The sequence below is a fragment of the Sphaeramia orbicularis genome, chromosome 13 (assembly GCF_902148855.1).
Source record: "Sphaeramia orbicularis chromosome 13, fSphaOr1.1, whole genome shotgun sequence".
Classification (NCBI taxonomy): Eukaryota; Metazoa; Chordata; class Actinopteri; order Kurtiformes; family Apogonidae; genus Sphaeramia; species Sphaeramia orbicularis.
In genome coordinates this window covers 52,283,168-52,302,364 of record NC_043969.1, presented here as the reverse complement: position 1 = coordinate 52,302,364, position 19,197 = coordinate 52,283,168, and the positions used below count along the sequence as shown (strand labels likewise).

Here is a 19,197-nt window from a genome sequence, read left to right as displayed (position 1 = left end):
GTCAGGGTTAGGGGTTCAGTAGGGTCAGGGTTAGGGGTTCAGGAGGGTCAGGGGTTCAGGAGGGTCAGGGTTAGGGGTTCAGGAGGGTCAGGGTCAGGGGTTCAGGAGGGTCAGGGTTAGGGGTTCAGTAGGGTCAGGGTTAGGGGTTCAGTAGGGTCAGGGTTAGGGGTTCAGTAGGGTCAGGGTTAGGGGTTCAGTAGGGTCAGGGTTAGGGGTTCAGGAGGGTCAGGGTTAGGGGTTCAGGAGGGTCAGGGTCAGGGGTTCAGTAGGGTCAGGGTTAGGGGTTCAGGAGGGTCAGGGGTTCAGGAGGGTCAGGGTCAGGGGTTCAGGAGGGTCAGGGTTAGGGGTTCAGGAGGGTCAGGGTTAGGGGTTCAGGAGGGTCAGGGTTAGGGGTTCAGGAGGGTCAGGGTCAGGGGTTCAGTAGGGTCAGGGTTAGGGGTTCAGGAGGGTCAGGGGTTCAGGAGGGTCAGGGTCAGGGGTTCAGGAGGGTCAGGGTTAGGGGTTCAGTAGGGTCAGGGTTAGGGGTTCAGTAGGGTCAGGGTTAGGGGTTCAGTAGGGTCAGGGTTAGGGGTTCAGTAGGGTCAGGGTTAGGGGTTCAGTAGGGTCAGGGTTAGGGGTTCAGGAGGGTCAGGGTCAGGGGTTCAGGAGGGTCAGGGTTAGGGGTTCAGTAGGGTCAGGGTTAGGGGTTCAGGAGGGTCAGGGTTAGGGGTTCAGGAGGGTCAGGGTTAGGGGTTCAGGAGGGTCAGGGTCAGGGGTTCAGTAGGGTCAGGGTTAGGGGTTCAGGAGGGTCAGGGTTAGGGGTTCAGTAGGGTCAGGGTTAGGGGTTCAGGAGGGTCAGGGTTAGGGGTTCAGTAGGGTCAGGGGTTCAGTAGGGTCAGGGTTAGGGGTTCAGTAGGGTCAGGGTTAGGGGTTCAGTAGGGTCAGGGTTAGGGGTTCAGGAGGGTCAGGGTTAGGGGTTCAGTAGGGTCAGGGTTAGGGGTTCAGGAGGGTCAGGGGTTCAGGAGGGTCAGGGTTAGGGGTTCAGGAGGGTCAGGGTCAGGGGTTCAGGAGGGTCAGGGTTAGGGGTTCAGTAGGGTCAGGGTTAGGGGTTCAGTAGGGTCAGGGTTAGGGGTTCAGGAGGGTCAGGGTTAGGGGTTCAGGAGGGTCAGGGGTTCAGGAGGGTCAGGGTCAGGGGTTCAGGAGGGTCAGGGTTAGGGGTTCAGGAGGGTCAGGGGTTCAGGAGGGTCAGGGTTAGGGGTTCAGGAGGGTCAGGGTTAGGGGTTCAGTAGGGTCAGGGTCAGGGGTTCAGGAGGGTCAGGGTTAGGGGTTCAGGAGGGTCAGGGTTAGGGGTTCAGGAGGGTCAGGGTTAGGGGTTCAGGAGGGTCAGGGTTAGGGGTTCAGGAGGGTCAGGGTCAGGGGTTCAGTAGGGTCAGGGTTAGGGGTTCAGGAGGGTCAGGGTCAGGGGTTCAGGAGGGTCAGGGTTAGGGGTTCAGGAGGGTCAGGGGTTCAGGAGGGTCAGGGTTAGGGGTTCAGGAGGGTCAGGGTCAGGGGTTCAGGAGGGTCAGGGTTAGGGGTTCAGTAGGGTCAGGGTTAGGGGTTCAGTAGGGTCAGGGTTAGGGGTTCAGGAGGGTCAGGGTTAGGGGTTCAGGAGGGTCAGGGGTTCAGGAGGGTCAGGGTCAGGGGTTCAGGAGGGTCAGGGTTAGGGGTTCAGGAGGGTCAGGGGTTCAGGAGGGTCAGGGTTAGGGGTTCAGGAGGGTCAGGGTTAGGGGTTCAGTAGGGTCAGGGTCAGGGGTTCAGGAGGGTCAGGGTTAGGGGTTCAGGAGGGTCAGGGTTAGGGGTTCAGGAGGGTCAGGGTTAGGGGTTCAGGAGGGTCAGGGTTAGGGGTTCAGGAGGGTCAGGGTCAGGGGTTCAGTAGGGTCAGGGTTAGGGGTTCAGGAGGGTCAGGGTCAGGGGTTCAGGAGGGTCAGGGTTAGGGGTTCAGTAGGGTCAGGGTTAGGGGTTCAGGAGGGTCAGGGTCAGGGTTAGGGGTTCAGGAGGGTCAGGGTTAGGGGTTCAGGAGGGTCAGGGTTAGGGGCTCAGTAGGGTCAGGGGTTCAGTAGGGTCAGGGTTAGGGGTTCAGTAGGGTCAGGGTTAGGGGTTCAGTAGGGTCAGGGGTTCAGTAGGGTCAGGGTTAGGGGTTCAGTAGGGTCAGGGTTAGGGGTTCGGGTTCAGGTTTCATTTGTGCTGAACTCTATGTGTCCTGTTCCTCCAGAGCATCTATCTGTCACATGACACTGATGGTTCAGGTGTGATCAGCTCTAATGAACTGCCCAGAGCCTTCAAGGCTGCAGGTGAGGAACCAGGACTGGACTGGACTGAACTAGACTGAACTGGACTGGACTGAACTAGACTGGACTGGACTGAACTGGACTGGACTGGACTGAACTAGACTGGACTGGACTGAACTGGACTGGACTGGACTGAACTAGACTGAACTGGACTGGACTGAACTAGACTGGACTGGACTGAACTGGACTGGACTGGACTGGACTGGACTGAACTGAACTGGACTGAACTAGACTGGACAGGACTGGACCTGACTAGAGTAGACTAGACTAGACCAGACTGGACTGGACTGGACTGGACTAGACTAGAGTAGACTAGACCAGACTAGACCAGACTGGACTGGACTGGACTGGACTAGACTAGACTAGACCGGACTGGACCTGACTAGAGTAGACTAGACTAGACCATACTAGACTGGACTAGACTAGAGTAGACTAGACTAGACTAGACCAGACTAGACCGGACTGGACTGGACTGGACTAGACTAGAGTAGACTAGACTAGACTAGACCAGACTAGACCGGACTGGACTGGACTGGACTAGACTAGAGTAGACTAGACTAGACTAGACCAGACTAGACCGGACTGGACCTGACTAGAGTAGACTAGACTAGACCAGACTAGACCAGACTAGACCAGACTGGACTGGACTGGACTGGACTAGACTAGACTAGACCGGACTGGACCTGACTAGAGTAGACTAGACTAGACCATACTAGACTGGACTAGACTAGAGTAGACTAGACTAGACTAGACCAGACTAGACCGGACTGGACTGGACTGGACTAGACTAGAGTAGACTAGACTAGACTAGACCAGACTAGACCGGACTGGACTGGACTAGACTAGAGTAGACTAGACTAAACTAGACCAGACTAGACCGGACTGGACCTGACTAGAGTAGACCAGACTAGACCAGACTGGACTGGACTAGACTAGAGTAGACTAGACTAGACTAGACCAGACCAGACCGGACTGGACTGGACTGGACCTAACCAAACTGGACCGGACCAGACCTTACTGTGGTTCTGTGCAGGTTTCCCTCTGAACAACGATCTGTACAAGCTGATCATCCGTCGTTACAGTGACGAACACCAGGACATGGACTTTGATAATTTCATCGGCTGCCTGGTCCGACTGGACGCCATGTGCAGTGAGTGTTTTCATTCCACCTTAAAAACACATCTGTCCCCTTTAAAAGGACTGTGGGTTTTCATTCCACCTTAAAAACACATCTGTCCCCTTTAAAAGGACTGTGGGTTTTCATTCCACCTTAAAAACACATCTGTCCCCTTTAAAAGGACTGTGGGTTTTCATTCCACCTTAAAAACACATCTGTCCCCTTTAAAAGGACTGTGGGTTTTCATTCCACCTTAAAAACACATCTGTCCACTTTAAAAGGACTGTGGGTTTTCATTCCACCTTAAAAACACATCTGTCCACTTTAAAAGGACTGTGGGTTTTCATTCCACCTTAAAAACACATCTGTCCCCTTTAAAAGGACTGTGGGTTTTCATTCCACCTTAAAAACACATCTGTCCCCTTTAAAAGGACTGTGGGTTTTCATTCCACCTTAAAAACACATCTGTCCCCTTTAAAAGGACTGTGGGTTTTCATTCCACCTTAAAAACACATCTGTCCACTTTCAAAGGACTGTGGGTTTTCATTCCACCTTAAAAACACATCTGTCCACTTTAAAAGGACTGTGGGTTTTCATTCCACCTTAAAAACACATCTGTCCCCTTTCAAAGGACTGTGGGTTTTCATTCCACCTTAAAAACACATCTGTCCCCTTTCAAAGGACTGTGGGTTTTCATTCCACCTTAAAAACACATCTGTCCCCTTTCAAAGGACTGTGGGTTTTCATTCCACCTTAAAAACACATCTGTCCACTTTCAAAGGACTGTGGGTTTTCATTCCACCTTAAAAACACATCTGTCCACTTTCAAAGGACTGTGGGTTTTCATTCCACCTTAAAACACATCTGTCCCCTTTAAAAGGACTGTGGGTTTTCATTCCACCTTAAAAACACATCTGTCCCCTTTCAAAGGACTGTGGGTTTTCATTCCACCTTAAAAACACATCTGTCCCCTTTCAAAGGACTGTGGGTTTTCATTCCACCTTAAAAACACATCTGTCCACTTTAAAAGGACTGTGGGTTTTCATTCCACCTTAAAAACACATCTGTCCCCTTTAAAAGGACTGTGGGTTTTCATTCCACCTTAAAAACACATCTGTCCCCTTTAAAAGGACTGTGGGTTTTCATTCCACCTTAAAAACACATCTGTCCACTTTAAAAGGACTGTGGGTTTTCATTCCACCTTAAAAACACATCTGTCCCCTTTAAAAGGACTGTGGGTTTTCATTCCACCTTAAAAACACATCTGTCCCCTTTAAAAGGACTGTGGGTTTTCCTCCATGTTCCTGTAAATGAGTGCAGATGGGTCCAGATCCAGTGGGATAAACCCAGGGTCTGTGGGTCAGGGTCAGGGGACCTTCTTAAATGTCCTGAATGGTCCAGGGTTAGATGGACAGATGTGGACCGGTCATCAGATCAATCAGAACGTCATGAAATGTCCAAGTGTCCCCAGTAGAGTTCCTAAATAAGAACATGTGTTTGGATCCAAGTAGGACTGAGTGTGAATATGTGTAAATGATGCATTCATGTTCAATAGGAGCTTTCAAGACTCTGGACAAGGACAACAGTGGATCCATTGAACTGGACATTAAGGAGGTAAAACACATAGATTCACATTCTATTCTATTCTATTCTATTCTATTCTATTGTGTTCTATTCTATTCTATTCTATTCTATTCTATTCTATTGTGTTCTATTCTGTTCTATTCTATTCTATTCTATTGTGTTCTATTCTATTCTATTCTATTCTATTCTATTGTGTTCTATTCTGTTCTATTCTATTCTATTCTATTCTATTCTATTGTGTTCTATTCTATTCTATTCTATTCTATTGTGTTCTATTCTATTCTATTCTATTCTATTCTATTGTGTTCTATTCTATTCTATTCTATTCTATTCTTGCCTGTTTTAAGTCTGTTTTTTTTCTTTTATCTCCATCCACAGACTTTATTCTGGTTAAAGAAAGATTCAGTAAAATAAAAATAACATAAAACTAAAGAATATGTGTGTGTGTGTGTGTGCATGTGTGTGCATGTGTGCGTGTGCATGTGTGTGCATGTGTGCGTGTGTGTGTGTGTGTGTGTGTATTGCAGTGGCTTCAGCTGACCATGTACTCCTGAAACAGACGGACAGACTTCATCTCATCCCTGACTCCGCCCACCTCCATATATGGAAACTCCTCCATCGATAATGGGACCAAAACACAAACTAAAGCTTGATTTGATCTGAATATGTTTATGAAGAATAAACTCAGATGTTTAACATGAAGGTGTGGAACTGTGTCACTGTGGATGGTTTCTGCACACGCTCAGTCTGAACGGGTCTGCACACGCTCAGTCTGAACGGGTCTGCACACGCTCAGTCTGAACAGGTGACATCTGGGGGTTCACACATGGACCACAGGGGTTCACCTCTATTATTTTTCAGTGTGAATCCTGTATTTCCTTATTTTTAATTCACTGATCATGTAAAAATAATAAAATGAAAAAAGGGGCAAAATGAACAGAACCCTTTAAGTGATCAATAAAATGAACAAAAATGAAGAATAAACCAACAAAATAATAAGTAACATGAACAAAATAAGACATAAAATGAAAATTAAAAAAAACATTAAATAATACAAGAGGAGTAGAAATGAACAAAATGAATAAAAATTAACAAAATAAAGTTTTAAACAGTTGATTTATGTTCAGTTAATGACATGTTTGACCAGCAAAGTTTTTTTGTTTTTTTTTCAGTTTTAATAATAAACTTTAAATTTACTTTAATGAACATTTATATGATCAATGAATTAAATATAGAAAAACACAGGATTTACAGAGAAAAATATCAAATATAGAGGATAATGTTAGAATAGAAGGTTTTAAATCGCTTAGTAAAAACAAAAACATCCTTTAGAAGTTGTGACAGAAATAGTTGTGGGTCTTTAAGGGTTAAATAAACACTTTAATTAATAATCTGTTAATAATCTGTCTATATTCTATGAACTGATGAAGGTCATGAACTGATACTGGGTTGTGTCTGCTGGTGGGCGTGGTCATCCAGGAGGGGGAGGGGGAAGGGGAGGGGCATGATGCTGAGAGGGACCAGAGGGGCAGAAACAACAGGTTCCACCGAAGAGAACGGATGAAAGGAGGAGAGGAAGAACAGAGAAGAACGGGAAATAAACGGTTTATGTCTGGAAACACAACGGATTCACCAAAAAAGACACCGAGTTACCAGAAAAAGACACTGATTTCCGGCAGTTTCGGACAGGTGTTGTGCAAAGGTACGTGTCCCTGCTCAGAACTGTTTCTGTTGGCAGCAGGAATATCATTTTGACTCTTTATCTCATAATTATGACTTTTTGTTTCATAATTCTCAGACTTTATTTGTCCTTCCATAGTTTACATCCAAACTGAACTGTCGATGCAGTTGGTTCAGCAGGAAGCAGCAATAAATACAAACAGGCACTAAATAAACAGGATCATATTTACGAGATAGAAAAAATATACAGAGAAAAACTATAGAATATAGAAATAAAATAAATATGCATATAGAGAATAAAAGAACAATGTGTGAGTACAAAGACTATGGTTCTCAAGTAAGTCAATGACTTTATCTCATAGTTATGACTTTTTTTTTTTTTTTTTTTTTTTTTTAATCTCATTATTATGACTTTTTTGTCTTGTAATTATGACTTTTTATCTCATTATTATGACTTTTTTTGTCTTGTAATTATGACTTTTTTTATCTCATTATTATGACTTTTCTATCTCATAATTATAACTTTTAACTCATATGACTTTTTGTCTCATAATTATGACTTTTTGTTTCATAATTATGACTTTTTATCTCATGATTGTAACTTAACTCATTATTATGACTTTTTGTCTCATAACTATGACTTTAATCTCATAATTATAACTTTTAACTCATTATTATGACCTTTTGTTTGATAATTATCAATTTTTGTCTCATTATTATGACTTTTTATCTCATTATTATGACGTTTTGTCTCATAATTATGACCTTTTTATCTCATAATTATAACTTTTTGTCTCATTATTATGACTATTTGTCTCATAGTTATGACTTTTGTCTCAGAATTAGGACTATTTGTCTCATAATTATGAATTTTTGTCTCATTATGACTTTTTATCTCATTATTTTTGACAATTTGTCTCACGGTTATGACTTTTTGTCTCATAATTACGGATTTTTTGTCTCATAATTATGACTTTTTAAATCTCATTATTATGACTTTTGTCTCATAAATATGACTTTTAATATAATTATTATTACTTTTTGTCTCAAAATTATGATGTTTTGTCTCATAATTATCACTTTTTTATCTCATAATTATAACTTTTCATCTCTTTATTATGACGTTTTGTCTCATAATTAAAAGAACCCTCTGAAGCTGCAGCCTGATCCGATCACTGGGGACTGAACACACCCAAACCGTTGCCATGGCATCAGGAGCTCCAGTGTTAACGGAGCAGGAGGAGCTACACAGGAGAGCCAATCAGGTGACAGATGAGGTCAGTTCAAAGCAGATGGGAGGGGTCAAACATGTCCGTCTAAAGAACAGGAGTGTCAGAACCGTCACATCAGACGTCACATCAAACCCACCTTAGAACAGATGATCCAGCGTGTCCTTCAGGCAGAGGTCAAAGGTCAGGAGACGGGTCCAAAGAGTTTCCAAAACACTGAAAAAGTTCATACTTCAGATTTTCATACGTCTGCTCATTGGGGTCACTCCACTGGACTTAGGGGCCTAGCACACACAGGGTTACAATAGGTCAAAGATATTTGGCTTCATCATCTGTTTAAGACCTGAAAGATGAAGACCATAACGATGAAAACGGAAGGATAAAAGAGAGAGAATAAAGACGACACAGACGACAGAATGAGTTAAATGGGCACAAATAACAGACAGAAGTGAAAAAACAATAAACAGAGCACACACACGAGGACACGAAATGAAACCAATGGAAAAAAGAAGCAAAAGGATCAAAAGAAAACAAATACATTTTCAATTTTATGGCATGAAACCTGACACACACACACACACACACACACAAAAACACTAAATCTGGAAAAGACGTGAACACATCAAAAAATAAACCCTTCATTCTGTTTAAATGTCAGATTAAATTCATCCTGTTTGAACTCTGGTGCCGTGTGTTACTGACGCTGACCTTTGACCTGTGGGTGGACGTCCAGTGTGTATGTGACAGGTTCATTTGGACCCATTCTTGTCCTGTTCTGGTCCTGTTCTGGTCCCATTATGAACTCATTCTGGACCTGTTCTGGTCCTGTTCTGGTCCTGTTCTGGACCTGTTCTGGTCCTGTTCTGGTCCTGGTCTGGTCGCATTCTGGACCCGTTCTGGTCCTGTTCTGGTCCCATTATGAACTCATTCTGGACCCGTTCTGGTCCTGTTCTGGTCCCGTTCTGGTCCTGTTCTGGACCTGTTCTGGTCCTGTTCTGGTCCTGGTCTGGTCGCATTCTGGACCCGTTCTGGTCCTGTTCTGGTCCCGTTCTGGACCTGTTCTGGTCCTGTTCTGGTCCCGTTCTGGTCTCGTTCCGGTCCTGTTCTGGTCCTGTTCTGGTCCTCTTCTGGACCCGTTCTGGTCCTGTTCTGGTCATGTTCTGGTCCTATTCTGGTCCTGTTCTGGTCCTGTTCTGTACCTGTTCTGCACCTGTTCTGGACCCGTTCTGGACCCGTTCTGGTCCTGTTCTGGTCCCATTATGAACTCATTCTGGACCCGTTCTGGTCCGGTTCTGTTTGTGTTTGTGCTGGTTTTCTTCTGAAGGCGATCGGACACTGAACAGCTTCTGTCTGGTGTGTTTTAGTCTCTGGAGAGTACCCGCAGGATGATGCAGTTGGTTGAGGAGGTAAGGAGGAGGAGGGGCCTCATCATCATCATCATCATCATCATCATCATCATCATGACCCCACCCCCACCCCACTGTGCTTCCTCCTCAGAGTAAAGATGCTGGGATCCGAGCCTTGGTGATGTTGGATGAACAAGGAGGTAAACCGTCCAACTGTTCTTCCATCACTTTGTTCCATTAAATCACTCATTAGTCTCTTTGCCGTTTTCCCTCAAACTGTGCAAATATAACTTGGGCATAAAAATTTGCCTAATGGAAAAACAACAATTTCACCAAAAGTCTCATTTCTCGATTAAAAGTTTTTGCGCTGGCAAGAGGTGGTTTTTTGTGTGTAGCACAAATGGTATATCACACAAAACTGGAATGGAAAGACCTTTTCTTGCAACTAGACTCAGGTGAATTAAAAAACTGAATGTTGACGTATGTTACAATCAAGGTTAAAATAGTTTTAGATTTTTCATTCTAGTTTAGTTTTATTTAGTTTAGACTTTTTTTTCTCTAATTCAGTTCATTTTAATTTGTTTTTAGAGCAGGTTTACTAGTTTTATTAGTTTTAATTTTTTTCTAAATGCTTAGTTTTACTATAAATTTGAGTTTAGTCGTATCTTTTCTCTTCTTCTCTGTCGTCGTATTCAAATAAATCCCAGACAGGACTCTGCTGCTTTAGTCTCCATGTTTCCAGGTAGAGTGGGGACCAGAAGACGACTGGAAACCACAAGTGACGTATTAAGTGTTGTATGGGGTGCCGCTAGCTAAAATTGCTAGAGTGAAATAAATCGATTTTGTATCAATCTGACATTGACAAAAATGAAAACGAAGGAAAATTTTATCCATAATTTTTATCTGTTTTAGTTAGTTTTGTAAACACACAATACAGTTACAGTTAGTCATAGTTTTTTTCTTTTAATTATAGTTTTTATTTATTTCAGTTTACGAAAATGTTTTCACAATTCTAGTTTTCGTCATTTTGTTAGTTTTCGTTAACGATAATAACCTCAGTTACAACAAGCGAAGAAGAAGAAACATGTGGGCATGTGTGGACACACCAGGAAACCACATCATTTTTTAATTTAGTAGGAGATAGAGGGCTAATATATAATAATAATGAATATATCTGTAAATCAACACCATATTTATGTTCATGTTTACGAAATGACTTCTCATATCATTTCACAGTAATAAATAAACAAATCATTGCATATATGATTTAATAGAAAAACCGACATTACGCACTTCTGTCTTTTCGACATTTAGTAAATATGGGTAAAGTTTTGCACAGATGTCCGATGGAAAACAGACTATTTATACGTGTGTCGTCGTATTGAACTTAACCCTTTCATGCATGAACTCTGAGAACATTAGTGTAGACTTTCACGTATATACGAACCTTAACCATATAGATGAGTTTGGTGATGTATATATATGAACCTTAACCCTATAGATGAGGTTGGTGATGTATATATGAACCCTGAGCCTATAGATGAGTTTGGCGACGTATATACACTATATTGCCAAAAGTGTTCGCTCCCCCATCCAAATCCTCAGACTCAGCTGTTCCAGTCCCTTCCATGTCCACAGGTGTATTAAATCCAGCCCTAGGCATGCAGACTGCTTTTACAAACATTTGGGACAGAATGGGTCTCTCTCAGGAGCTCAGTGAATTCCAGCGTGGAACTGTGATAGGATGCCACCTGTGACACAAATCCAGTGGTGAACTTTCCTGGCTCCTAAATATTCCACAGTCAGCTGTCAGCTGGATTATAAGGAAGTGGAAGTGTTTGGGAACGACAGCAACTCAGCCACGCAGTGGTAGGCCACGGAAACTGACGGAGTGGGGTCAGCGGATGCTGAGGCGCAGAGTTTGAAGAGGTGGACGACTGTCTGCAGAGTCAATGGTACAGACCTCCAAACTTCATGTGTCCTTCAGATTAGCTCCAGAACAGTGCGCACAGAGCTTCATGGAATGGGTTTCCGTGGCCGAGCAGCTGCATCCAAGCCATACATCAGCAAGTGCAATGCACAGCGGTGGATGCAGTGGTGTAAAGCACGCCGCCACTGGACTGTAGAGCAGGGGAGGAGCCTTCTCTGGACTGACCAATCGCACTTCTCCATCTGGCGATCTGACGGACGGGTCTGGGTTTGGCGGTCTCCAGGAGAATGATACTTGTGGGAGCGCATTGTGCCGAGTGTAAAGTTTGGTGGAGGGGGGGTTATGGTGTGGGGTTGTTTTTCAGGAGCTGGGCTTGGCCCCTTAGTTCCAGTGAAAGGAACTGGGAATGCTTCAGCAGAACAAGACATTTGGGACAATTCCATGCTCCAACTTTGTGGGAACAGTTTGGAGCCGGCCCCTTCCTCTTCCAACATGACTGTGCACCAGTGCACAAAGCAAGGTCCATTTGGACATGGAGGACAGAGTCTGGTGTGGATGAACTGGACTGGCCTGCACACAGTCCTGACCTCAACCCCATAGAACACCTTTGGATGAATTAGAGCGCAGACTGAGAGCCAGGCCTTCTGTCCAACATCAGTGTGGGACCTCACAAATGCGCTTCTGGAAGAACGGTCCAAAATTCCCATGAACACAGTCCTAAACCTTGTGGACAGCCTTCCCAGAAGAGTTGAAGCTGTTAGAGCTGCAAAGGGTGGAGCCACGTCAGACTGAACCCATAGACTAGGAATGGGATGGACCTGACATTCATATGAGAGTCAAGGCAGGTGAGCAAATACTTTTGGCAGTATAGTATATATATGAACCATAACCCTATAGATGAGTTTGGTGACGTATATTTGCAGGTATATACAGTAGCAGGTGGTCCGTGGTGGCCTTTAAACCTATATATAGTCTTATATATAGACGTCTCCTGTTCCCAGAGCAGTTGGAGCGTATTGAAGAAGGCATGGACTCCATCAACAGAGACATGAGAGAGGCAGAGAAGAACCTGACAGACATGGCCCAGTGCTGTGGCCTGTGTATGTGGCCAATCAGGAAGTAGGTGTGGTCTCCATGACAACCCAAACCTCAACAGGTGCCCAGTTCCATCCAACCAGTGGAACCAGTGTCAGAGCGTTGGTAGAACCGCCTTCAGAACCAGCACCATATTTAACCACACTGGTTTATGCCAGGTGTATGTCTGTAATCTAACAGTTATATCTATAGACAGACAGACAGACAGACAGACAGACAGACAGACAGACAGATAGATAGATAGATTAGACAAAACTGACAAAGTGATTTTTTTCCCCTCACTTTTTCTTTCATGGTTTAATTTAATTAAATTCTGGTTTAAACAGATGAGTTCAGTGTCATTAAGATGAAACAGATGGAACTGGGCACCGACACTGAGATGACCACAGAACCTGTGGTTTATCTTCAGTTAGATTGGTTTGGTTTGGTTTATGTTGGTTTGGTTTATGTTGGTTTGGTTTACTGTCAGTTAGATGGGTTTGGTTTGGTTTATGTTGGTTTGGTTTGTCATCAGTTAGATGGGTTTGGTTTATTTTGGTTTGTGTTGGTTTGGCTTGGTTTGGTTTGGCTTGGTTTATGTTGGTTTGGTTTGTCGTCAGTTAGATGGGTTTGGTTTATTTTGGTTTGTGTTGGCTTGGTTCATGTTGGTTTGGTTTGTCGTCAGTTAGATGGGCTTGGTTTGGTTTATGTTGGTTTGGTTTGGTTTATAATGTTTCTTTGCTGTTTGTATCTTTCCATTCTCAGCTGATTATCAGTCAGTGAACCAATAAAACATCATTTAGATTTAGGCGTAAACATAAAACCAGTATAAACCAGTGTAAACCGGTATAAACCAGAATAAACCAGTGTAAACCAGTATAAACCAGTGTAAATCAGTATAAACCAGTATAAACCACTGTAAACCAGTAGAAACCAGTGTAAACCAGTATAAACCAGTATAAACCAGTGTAAACCAGTATAAACCAGTATAAACCAGTATGACACCCGTCGTATTAACCCTCTGGTATCCGCCCACAGAGGTCATTATAACACTAACCACCAAATATTAAATGTTCAATGTGTCAGTGTGTATTTTGTACTCACTTGGTAGAAAGGTGTTAGTGTAGCAATTTAACACTGCTTATTATGGGATGGATTTAGTGGATGGATCAGAATTTAAACATGTGATTTATTGGACTGGTCATCAGTGGAATTAGTATTTGATTTCATTTTTGCATGACCCCGCCCCTTTTGTCTTCTACCTCCTCTGTACCTGCTGTCTCTGACCACCTCCACCTCCTTTCATCCCCCTCTCCTCCTCCTTCTCCGTTTTTAGAACAGTTGGAGCGAATAGAGGAAGGTCTGGATCAGATCAACTCTGATATGAAAGAGGCTGAAAAAAACCTGACGGACCTGGGGAAGTGCTGTGGCCTCTGCTCCTGCCATAAGTAGGTGGAGGTGTGTCACAGCAAATATGGAGGATTCAGACGTAGAAAACAGGATTATTCCATCCAAAGTCATCTGAAACACTGGTTCTGTAATCCAGTCCGAACTCCTGTGTGTGTCATGTGACTAAAACAGACAGAAAAGAAAACATGGAATGAATAAAAGCACTGTTTTTGTCCGAACAATGACACAGATACTGATGGAAGAACTGAAGCGGTTTAGGTTATAATCAAGAAAACATGTTAAATGGATAGAAATCAGCTGTGAAATTAAACTACTATGAGCTGTTTTTGGTCTTATCACTATATTTGTCCAAACAAATGGACCTTTATTTGGGCCAGGAATTAAAAAAAAAAAAAATTAAAAAAAAATTTTTTTTTCTCTGAAATTAATGTAGTATGAGCTGTTTTTGTTGGTATCACTATATTTGTCCAAACAAATGGACCTTTAGTTAGACCAGAAATTAAAAATCAATCAATCAATCAGTGATTTTTTTTGTCTGAAATTAAACTACTATGAGCTGTTTTTGTTGGTATCGTTATATTTGTCCAAACAAATGGACCTTTAGTTGGACCAGGTTTTAAAATGAACAAGAAACTGAAGAAAACAAGGGGTGGGTGAATCATTTTTTCTGCGACTGTATAAAAGTAAAATCTTAAAGTAAAAGGATCCATAAAAATATCTATATAGAAATGCCATCAACAATAACAACATTACGTTTAGCAGCAGGAAAATTAAGGAAACGAAGCTTCAATTCAGGAAAAATGCAACGGAATAAGTTTTTTCAATTAACATTTCGACTTGATTAACCAATTAATTGATTAATCGTTTCAGCTTTACATTTTTTCATGCGCTTTAATGTGAAAACTCAACACTAACTGTCTGTTTAACTTTTGTCTCATATCTATGAAAAGTATACAATGGCGTCTGAAAAATAGTTTGAAAAACACCTTATTTAAAAAAAAACTATTTAGCATAAACACAACGGACTATAATGACTCATTTATTTGTGGAATTCTATAAATGAAGTCGACTTCATCCTGGTTTACAAGTGATCCTGTTGGTTATTGTTTTGGTTCATGTTCAACACAAGTGGACTTTAGAATCACACAAAAGGAAGAAATAAACAAAGGATTCTTTATCATTTATAAAGTACGTTAACATAAGGAAATGAAGCTTTGATTCAGGAAAAACTGTAATCAGGTCTTTTTTTATCGATTCAAGTTGATTAATCAGTCAGTTGTTTCAGCTCCTTTTAAATATTGTCAAATCGTAGTTTCTGACTTTTAAAAAAACTAGATGAAAACAAATCTGGACCAGTCTGAGATTTTCAACACATTTGTCCAGATCAGTGCTGATATTAATATGTTCATGTTGTTTTTGGAAATTAAACGGAGCAGATTGAAAATCCAAATGTTAAAGAAATGAAGCTGTTGATCCAGTTTAGAATGGACGAACGAGGCTTCAAAAGACTAGCATAAGGTCTGTCACTCCCTCCCTCCCTCTCTCTCTCTCTTTCTCAGACTGAAAGCGTTTGAGGAAAGTGGGGCGTACAAGGCGGTTTGGGGCGGAGCCTCAAGTCAGGACGGTGTCGTCTCCAATCAGCCTCCATCCTCTCGAGTGGTGGATGAGAGAGAACAGATGATGATGAGTGGAGGATACATACGGAGGTAGAGAACGGAGGGATGATGGTGGAAGCAGCTGTGTAACGACAGCATGTTTACTTTAGAGCAGACGTGTAATAAAACCAATGAGCAGCTGAACAAACAGACACACAACAGACACACAACAGACACACAACAGACACACAACACAGCCTTCTGTAGAGTCAAGTATTACACCGATCCTTTGAAGCAGAGTTAGACAGATCCAGGGTCACAGTCTGGACGGGGGTATACTTTAGATGATGTGGTGGTGTTTTCTCAGGGTGACTAACGATGCCCGTGAGGATGAGATGGAGGAGAACCTGGCCCATGTGGGCAGCATCATTGGGAACCTGAAGAGCATGGCTCTGGACATGGGCAACGAGATCGACACGCAGAACGTCCAAGTGGAACGCATCCAGGGAAAGGTACAGACAGAAGACAGCAAGTATCAGACCTTTAATGTCTGTGGTTAAGGTCTGTGGTGAAGGTCTGTGGTGAAGGTCTGTGGTTAAGGTCTGTGGTTAATGTCTGTGGTTAATGTCTGTGGTTAAGGTCTGTGGTTAATGTCTGTGGTTAAGGTCTGTGGTTAAGGTCTGTGGTGAAGGTCTGTGGTTAAGGTCTGTGGTTAAGGTCTGTGGTTAAGGTCTGTGGTTAAGGTCTGTGGTGAAGGTCTGTGGTGAAGGTCTGTGGTTAAGGTCTGTGGTTAAGGTCTGTGTCTCTGCGTCCTCCACTGGACTCTAATAAATTCTGTCCTTTTTTGTGTCTCTAGGCGATTCTCAACGTGTCCCGCATCGACGCTGCCAATCAAAAAGCAAACAACCTGATGAAACGATAGAAGAAGAAGAAGAAGCTCTGGTCTGTGAGGGTTAGGGTTAGGAACAGGGTTAGGAACAGGGTTAGGAACAGGGTTAGGAACAGGGTTAGGAACAGGGCAGAGGGGATTTCTCACAGACTGCAGTGGAAGCTCAGCTTCCCCTAAAATGACTCCAGTTAAATGCTCAAATCTGTTCAGTTGTTTTCATTTCATTGACTCCAAATGTGTTGGAACACGTTCATCTCTCAGACCAGTTGGTTCAGAATCAGTTTGATCCCAGATCAGTGGACTGGATGTTGTTCACTTCTCCTCCATTCCCGTGTCTGTTTTCTCCTCCATCTCTGCTCAGTGCATTTGTCGTAGACGCTCAGCGTCCATGCACTTCAATGGGACTGAGTGGAACTGGGTTTTTCATTGCCTCTAAACTGGACGCTAATTAGATAAATGCCACAATGTTGTCCCGCCCCCGGACGCTCAGCGTCTCTAGGGGTGAATGGAGCTGTGGGCGGAGCTCAGCCAGACTGGACGTTGAGCTTCCACGTGCTGATTGGAGGATCAGTCAAAAGGGTGAATCCAGTTTGATTGACAGCTGTTTTCAGATCTGCTCCTTCACTGACACAGTTCAGTTTAATACCGTCACACGTTCTGCTGTGAAATCAGAAAAACCATTATGAAATGACTTGTTCATTTCTTGCACTGGAAATAAAACACACTCATTGTACTTCCTTGTTTCAATTTAACATAATTTCAACATTTTCTTGTTTAGTTGGTACGATAAGGTCACAGAGCATTTTCTTAAAGAGGTACGGAGGGACGAATTTATGCTTAAATAACTTGACAATTTTTTTGATGTAAGCCGACGAGCTTCCCCTGTCTGAAAGACGAGCAGCCACCACTGGAACAGGGTTAGGGTTAGGAACAGCAACAGGGTTAGGGTTATTTCCACTAGTGTCTCTATATAATGTCTCTATACAGTGTCTCTACTTAGTAACTTTATATAATGTCTCTGTATAATGTCTCTATTTAGTGTCTCTGTGTAGTGTCCGTATGCTCCAGCCTTTGACTTGTGTCTTTTTTTGTCCCTTTTTTTTATCAGTTGTTGGACATGAGGCTAAATCTAAACCCTTCAGTGAATAAACTCTGTCTTTTAAACCATTCAAACCATGTGATTGATAATAGATTCTGTTAGTTTAGAACCAGGACACGATGAACTGATGAAGAACAAACCAAAGGGTTCCACATCCATGACAAACAGAACATGACAGAACACTAGAGAACACGATAGAACACAGTAAACCAAAAACACAGTGTGAGCCCGTTACAAATACTCATTAAGGTCAGGAGGATCAAATGGAACAGAGAAAGTCCGATGCACCGACGACTGGACGGATTGAAGAAGTCGACTTTTTCATCCAAATCTATCATGAACTGAACATAAACCAAATGTCTATATCCAGTCACTTTACATCATTAACTTTTTTAAATCCACTCTTTATTTAGGTTTAGGAGATGAAATAAAACCCATTAAACTGTAAAAATGGTCTTTTCTTGCGCAGGTTTTAGTCTTGTGTTTATTACTTCTATTTAATACTGTTTTATATCCTTTTATTTAACCTTTAAAGACTTAGAACTATGTATGTGGAGAATTCCAAATGAATTTTTTTCTACATTCATCACCATTTATTAGAACATTATCCTCTGTATTTTGCTCTCTTTTTTTCCAGTTAAAATCAGGTATTTTCCTATATTTAATTTCTTGACCACGTAAGTGTTAATAAAAGCTCAGTAAAGTCAAAGGTTATTATATTAAAACAGAGAAAAGTGAAGGAAACACAATTCTTTCAGCCAAATATACCATTAATTCTACATAACAAGTGCCTACAAATGACAGTTAGATCCAATCCAATTTTAATTGTAAAGAACTTTAAAACAACCACAGTGGACCAAAGTGGTGTACAGAAGAATAAATAAAAAACAAAATAACAGAGTAAAATACAAGAATAGACTAAAAAACAGTGAACTGTAAAAAAACAACAACAACAATAATAATAATAATAATAATAAAATAAATAAAAATACAGCAGAATAGATAAAACCTAAATAAAAGAGTAAAGTACAAGAATAGACTAAAGAACATAGAACTGTAAAAAAAAAAAATAAAAATAAAAATAAGTAAAAATACAGAAAAATAAATAAAAACCAAAACAACAGAGTAAAACACAAGAATAGATCAAAAAACACAGAACAATATAAAAATAATAATAATAATACAAAATAAAAATACAGAAGAATACATAAAACCTAAATAAAACAATAAAATACAAGAGATTAAAAAACATAGAACTGTAAAAAAAAAAAAAGTAATAATAAAAAATAAAGAAAAATACAGAAAAATAAATAAAAACCACAATAACAGAAGAAAATGTAAGAAAAGATGAAAAAACACTGAACTGTAAAATAATAATAACAACAATAATAATAATAATAATAATAATAATACAGCAGAATAGATAAAACCTAAATAAAAAAAAAAAAAAAAATACAATAGATTAAAAAACATAGAACCGTAAAAATAAATAAATAAGTAGATAGATAAATAAATAAATAAAATACAGAATACATAAAACGTAAATAAAAGAATAAAATACAAGAATAGATTAAAAAACATAAAAAGCTGTACAATTAAAAACAATACAAAATCAGAACAATAAACCCATACTACTACTAACTACAGTCAAATATGACACATGTTCAACTTTTAGTCCTTAGACCTTCAGCCTGGATTAGAACTAATTTGTGTGACAGTTGTTTTGAGGAGACTGTCGACAGCTGCAGACGGAAACAAGGAGTATTATCTACATTAGTTTGGTTTGGAAGTGGAAATAGGATAATAATAATAATAATAATAATAATAATAATAATAATAATTATCATCATCATCATCATCATCATAATTCTACAACTACTACTAATAATTCTACTACTACTACTAGTACAACTAATAATAATAATAATCATAATAATT

At 41.3% G+C, this 19,197-nt stretch overlaps 2 protein-coding genes across 3 annotated transcripts in view; both read left to right on the top strand.

The window, feature by feature from the left end:
- The window catches only part of capns1b (calpain, small subunit 1 b), an 11,466-nt gene extending 5,757 nt beyond the window's left edge, over positions 1 to 5,709 (top strand). The window contains exons 8-11 of the mRNA XM_030151535.1: positions 2,231 to 2,309; positions 3,340 to 3,456; positions 4,979 to 5,037; positions 5,535 to 5,709. Of these exons, the coding sequence (XP_030007395.1) occupies positions 2,231 to 2,309; positions 3,340 to 3,456; positions 4,979 to 5,037; positions 5,535 to 5,561 (282 nt within the window). The 3' untranslated portion in view covers positions 5,562 to 5,709. The remainder of the gene's footprint in view (positions 1 to 2,230; positions 2,310 to 3,339; positions 3,457 to 4,978; positions 5,038 to 5,534) is intronic.
- Positions 5,710 to 6,528: 819 nt separating this feature from the next.
- Positions 6,529 to 16,270, top strand: LOC115431277 (synaptosomal-associated protein 25). 2 transcript variants are annotated; one of them, XM_030151536.1, is made up of 8 exons: positions 6,529 to 6,709; positions 7,832 to 7,964; positions 9,281 to 9,322; positions 9,414 to 9,462; positions 12,194 to 12,311; positions 15,236 to 15,382; positions 15,639 to 15,783; positions 16,128 to 16,270. In XM_030151536.1, exons 2-8 carry the CDS (start codon positions 7,893 to 7,895, stop codon positions 16,191 to 16,193), a joined length of 639 nt encoding a protein of 212 aa, XP_030007396.1. In that variant the 5' UTR covers positions 6,529 to 6,709; positions 7,832 to 7,892; the 3' UTR covers positions 16,194 to 16,270. The 2 variants fall into 2 exon arrangements, with proteins under 2 accessions (XP_030007396.1, XP_030007397.1); XM_030151537.1 differs by lacking the exon at positions 12,194 to 12,311 and adding an exon at positions 13,603 to 13,714 and having other exon boundaries at positions 6,533 to 6,709.
- Positions 16,271 to 19,197: the final 2,927 nt, after the last annotated feature.

Bases quoted from the DNA above. Each gene is read 5' to 3' on its own strand.
- LOC115431277 (XM_030151536.1), top strand. From the start codon at position 7,893: ATGGCATCAGGAGCTCCAGTGTTAACGGAGCAGGAGGAGCTACACAGG. The intron at 7,965-9,280 runs GTCAGTTCAAAG...GGTGTGTTTTAG, and splicing joins CCAATCAGGTGACAGATGAG to TCTCTGGAGAGTACCCGCAG. The intron at 12,312-15,235 runs GTAGGTGTGGTC...TCTCTTTCTCAG, and splicing joins TGTATGTGGCCAATCAGGAA to ACTGAAAGCGTTTGAGGAAA.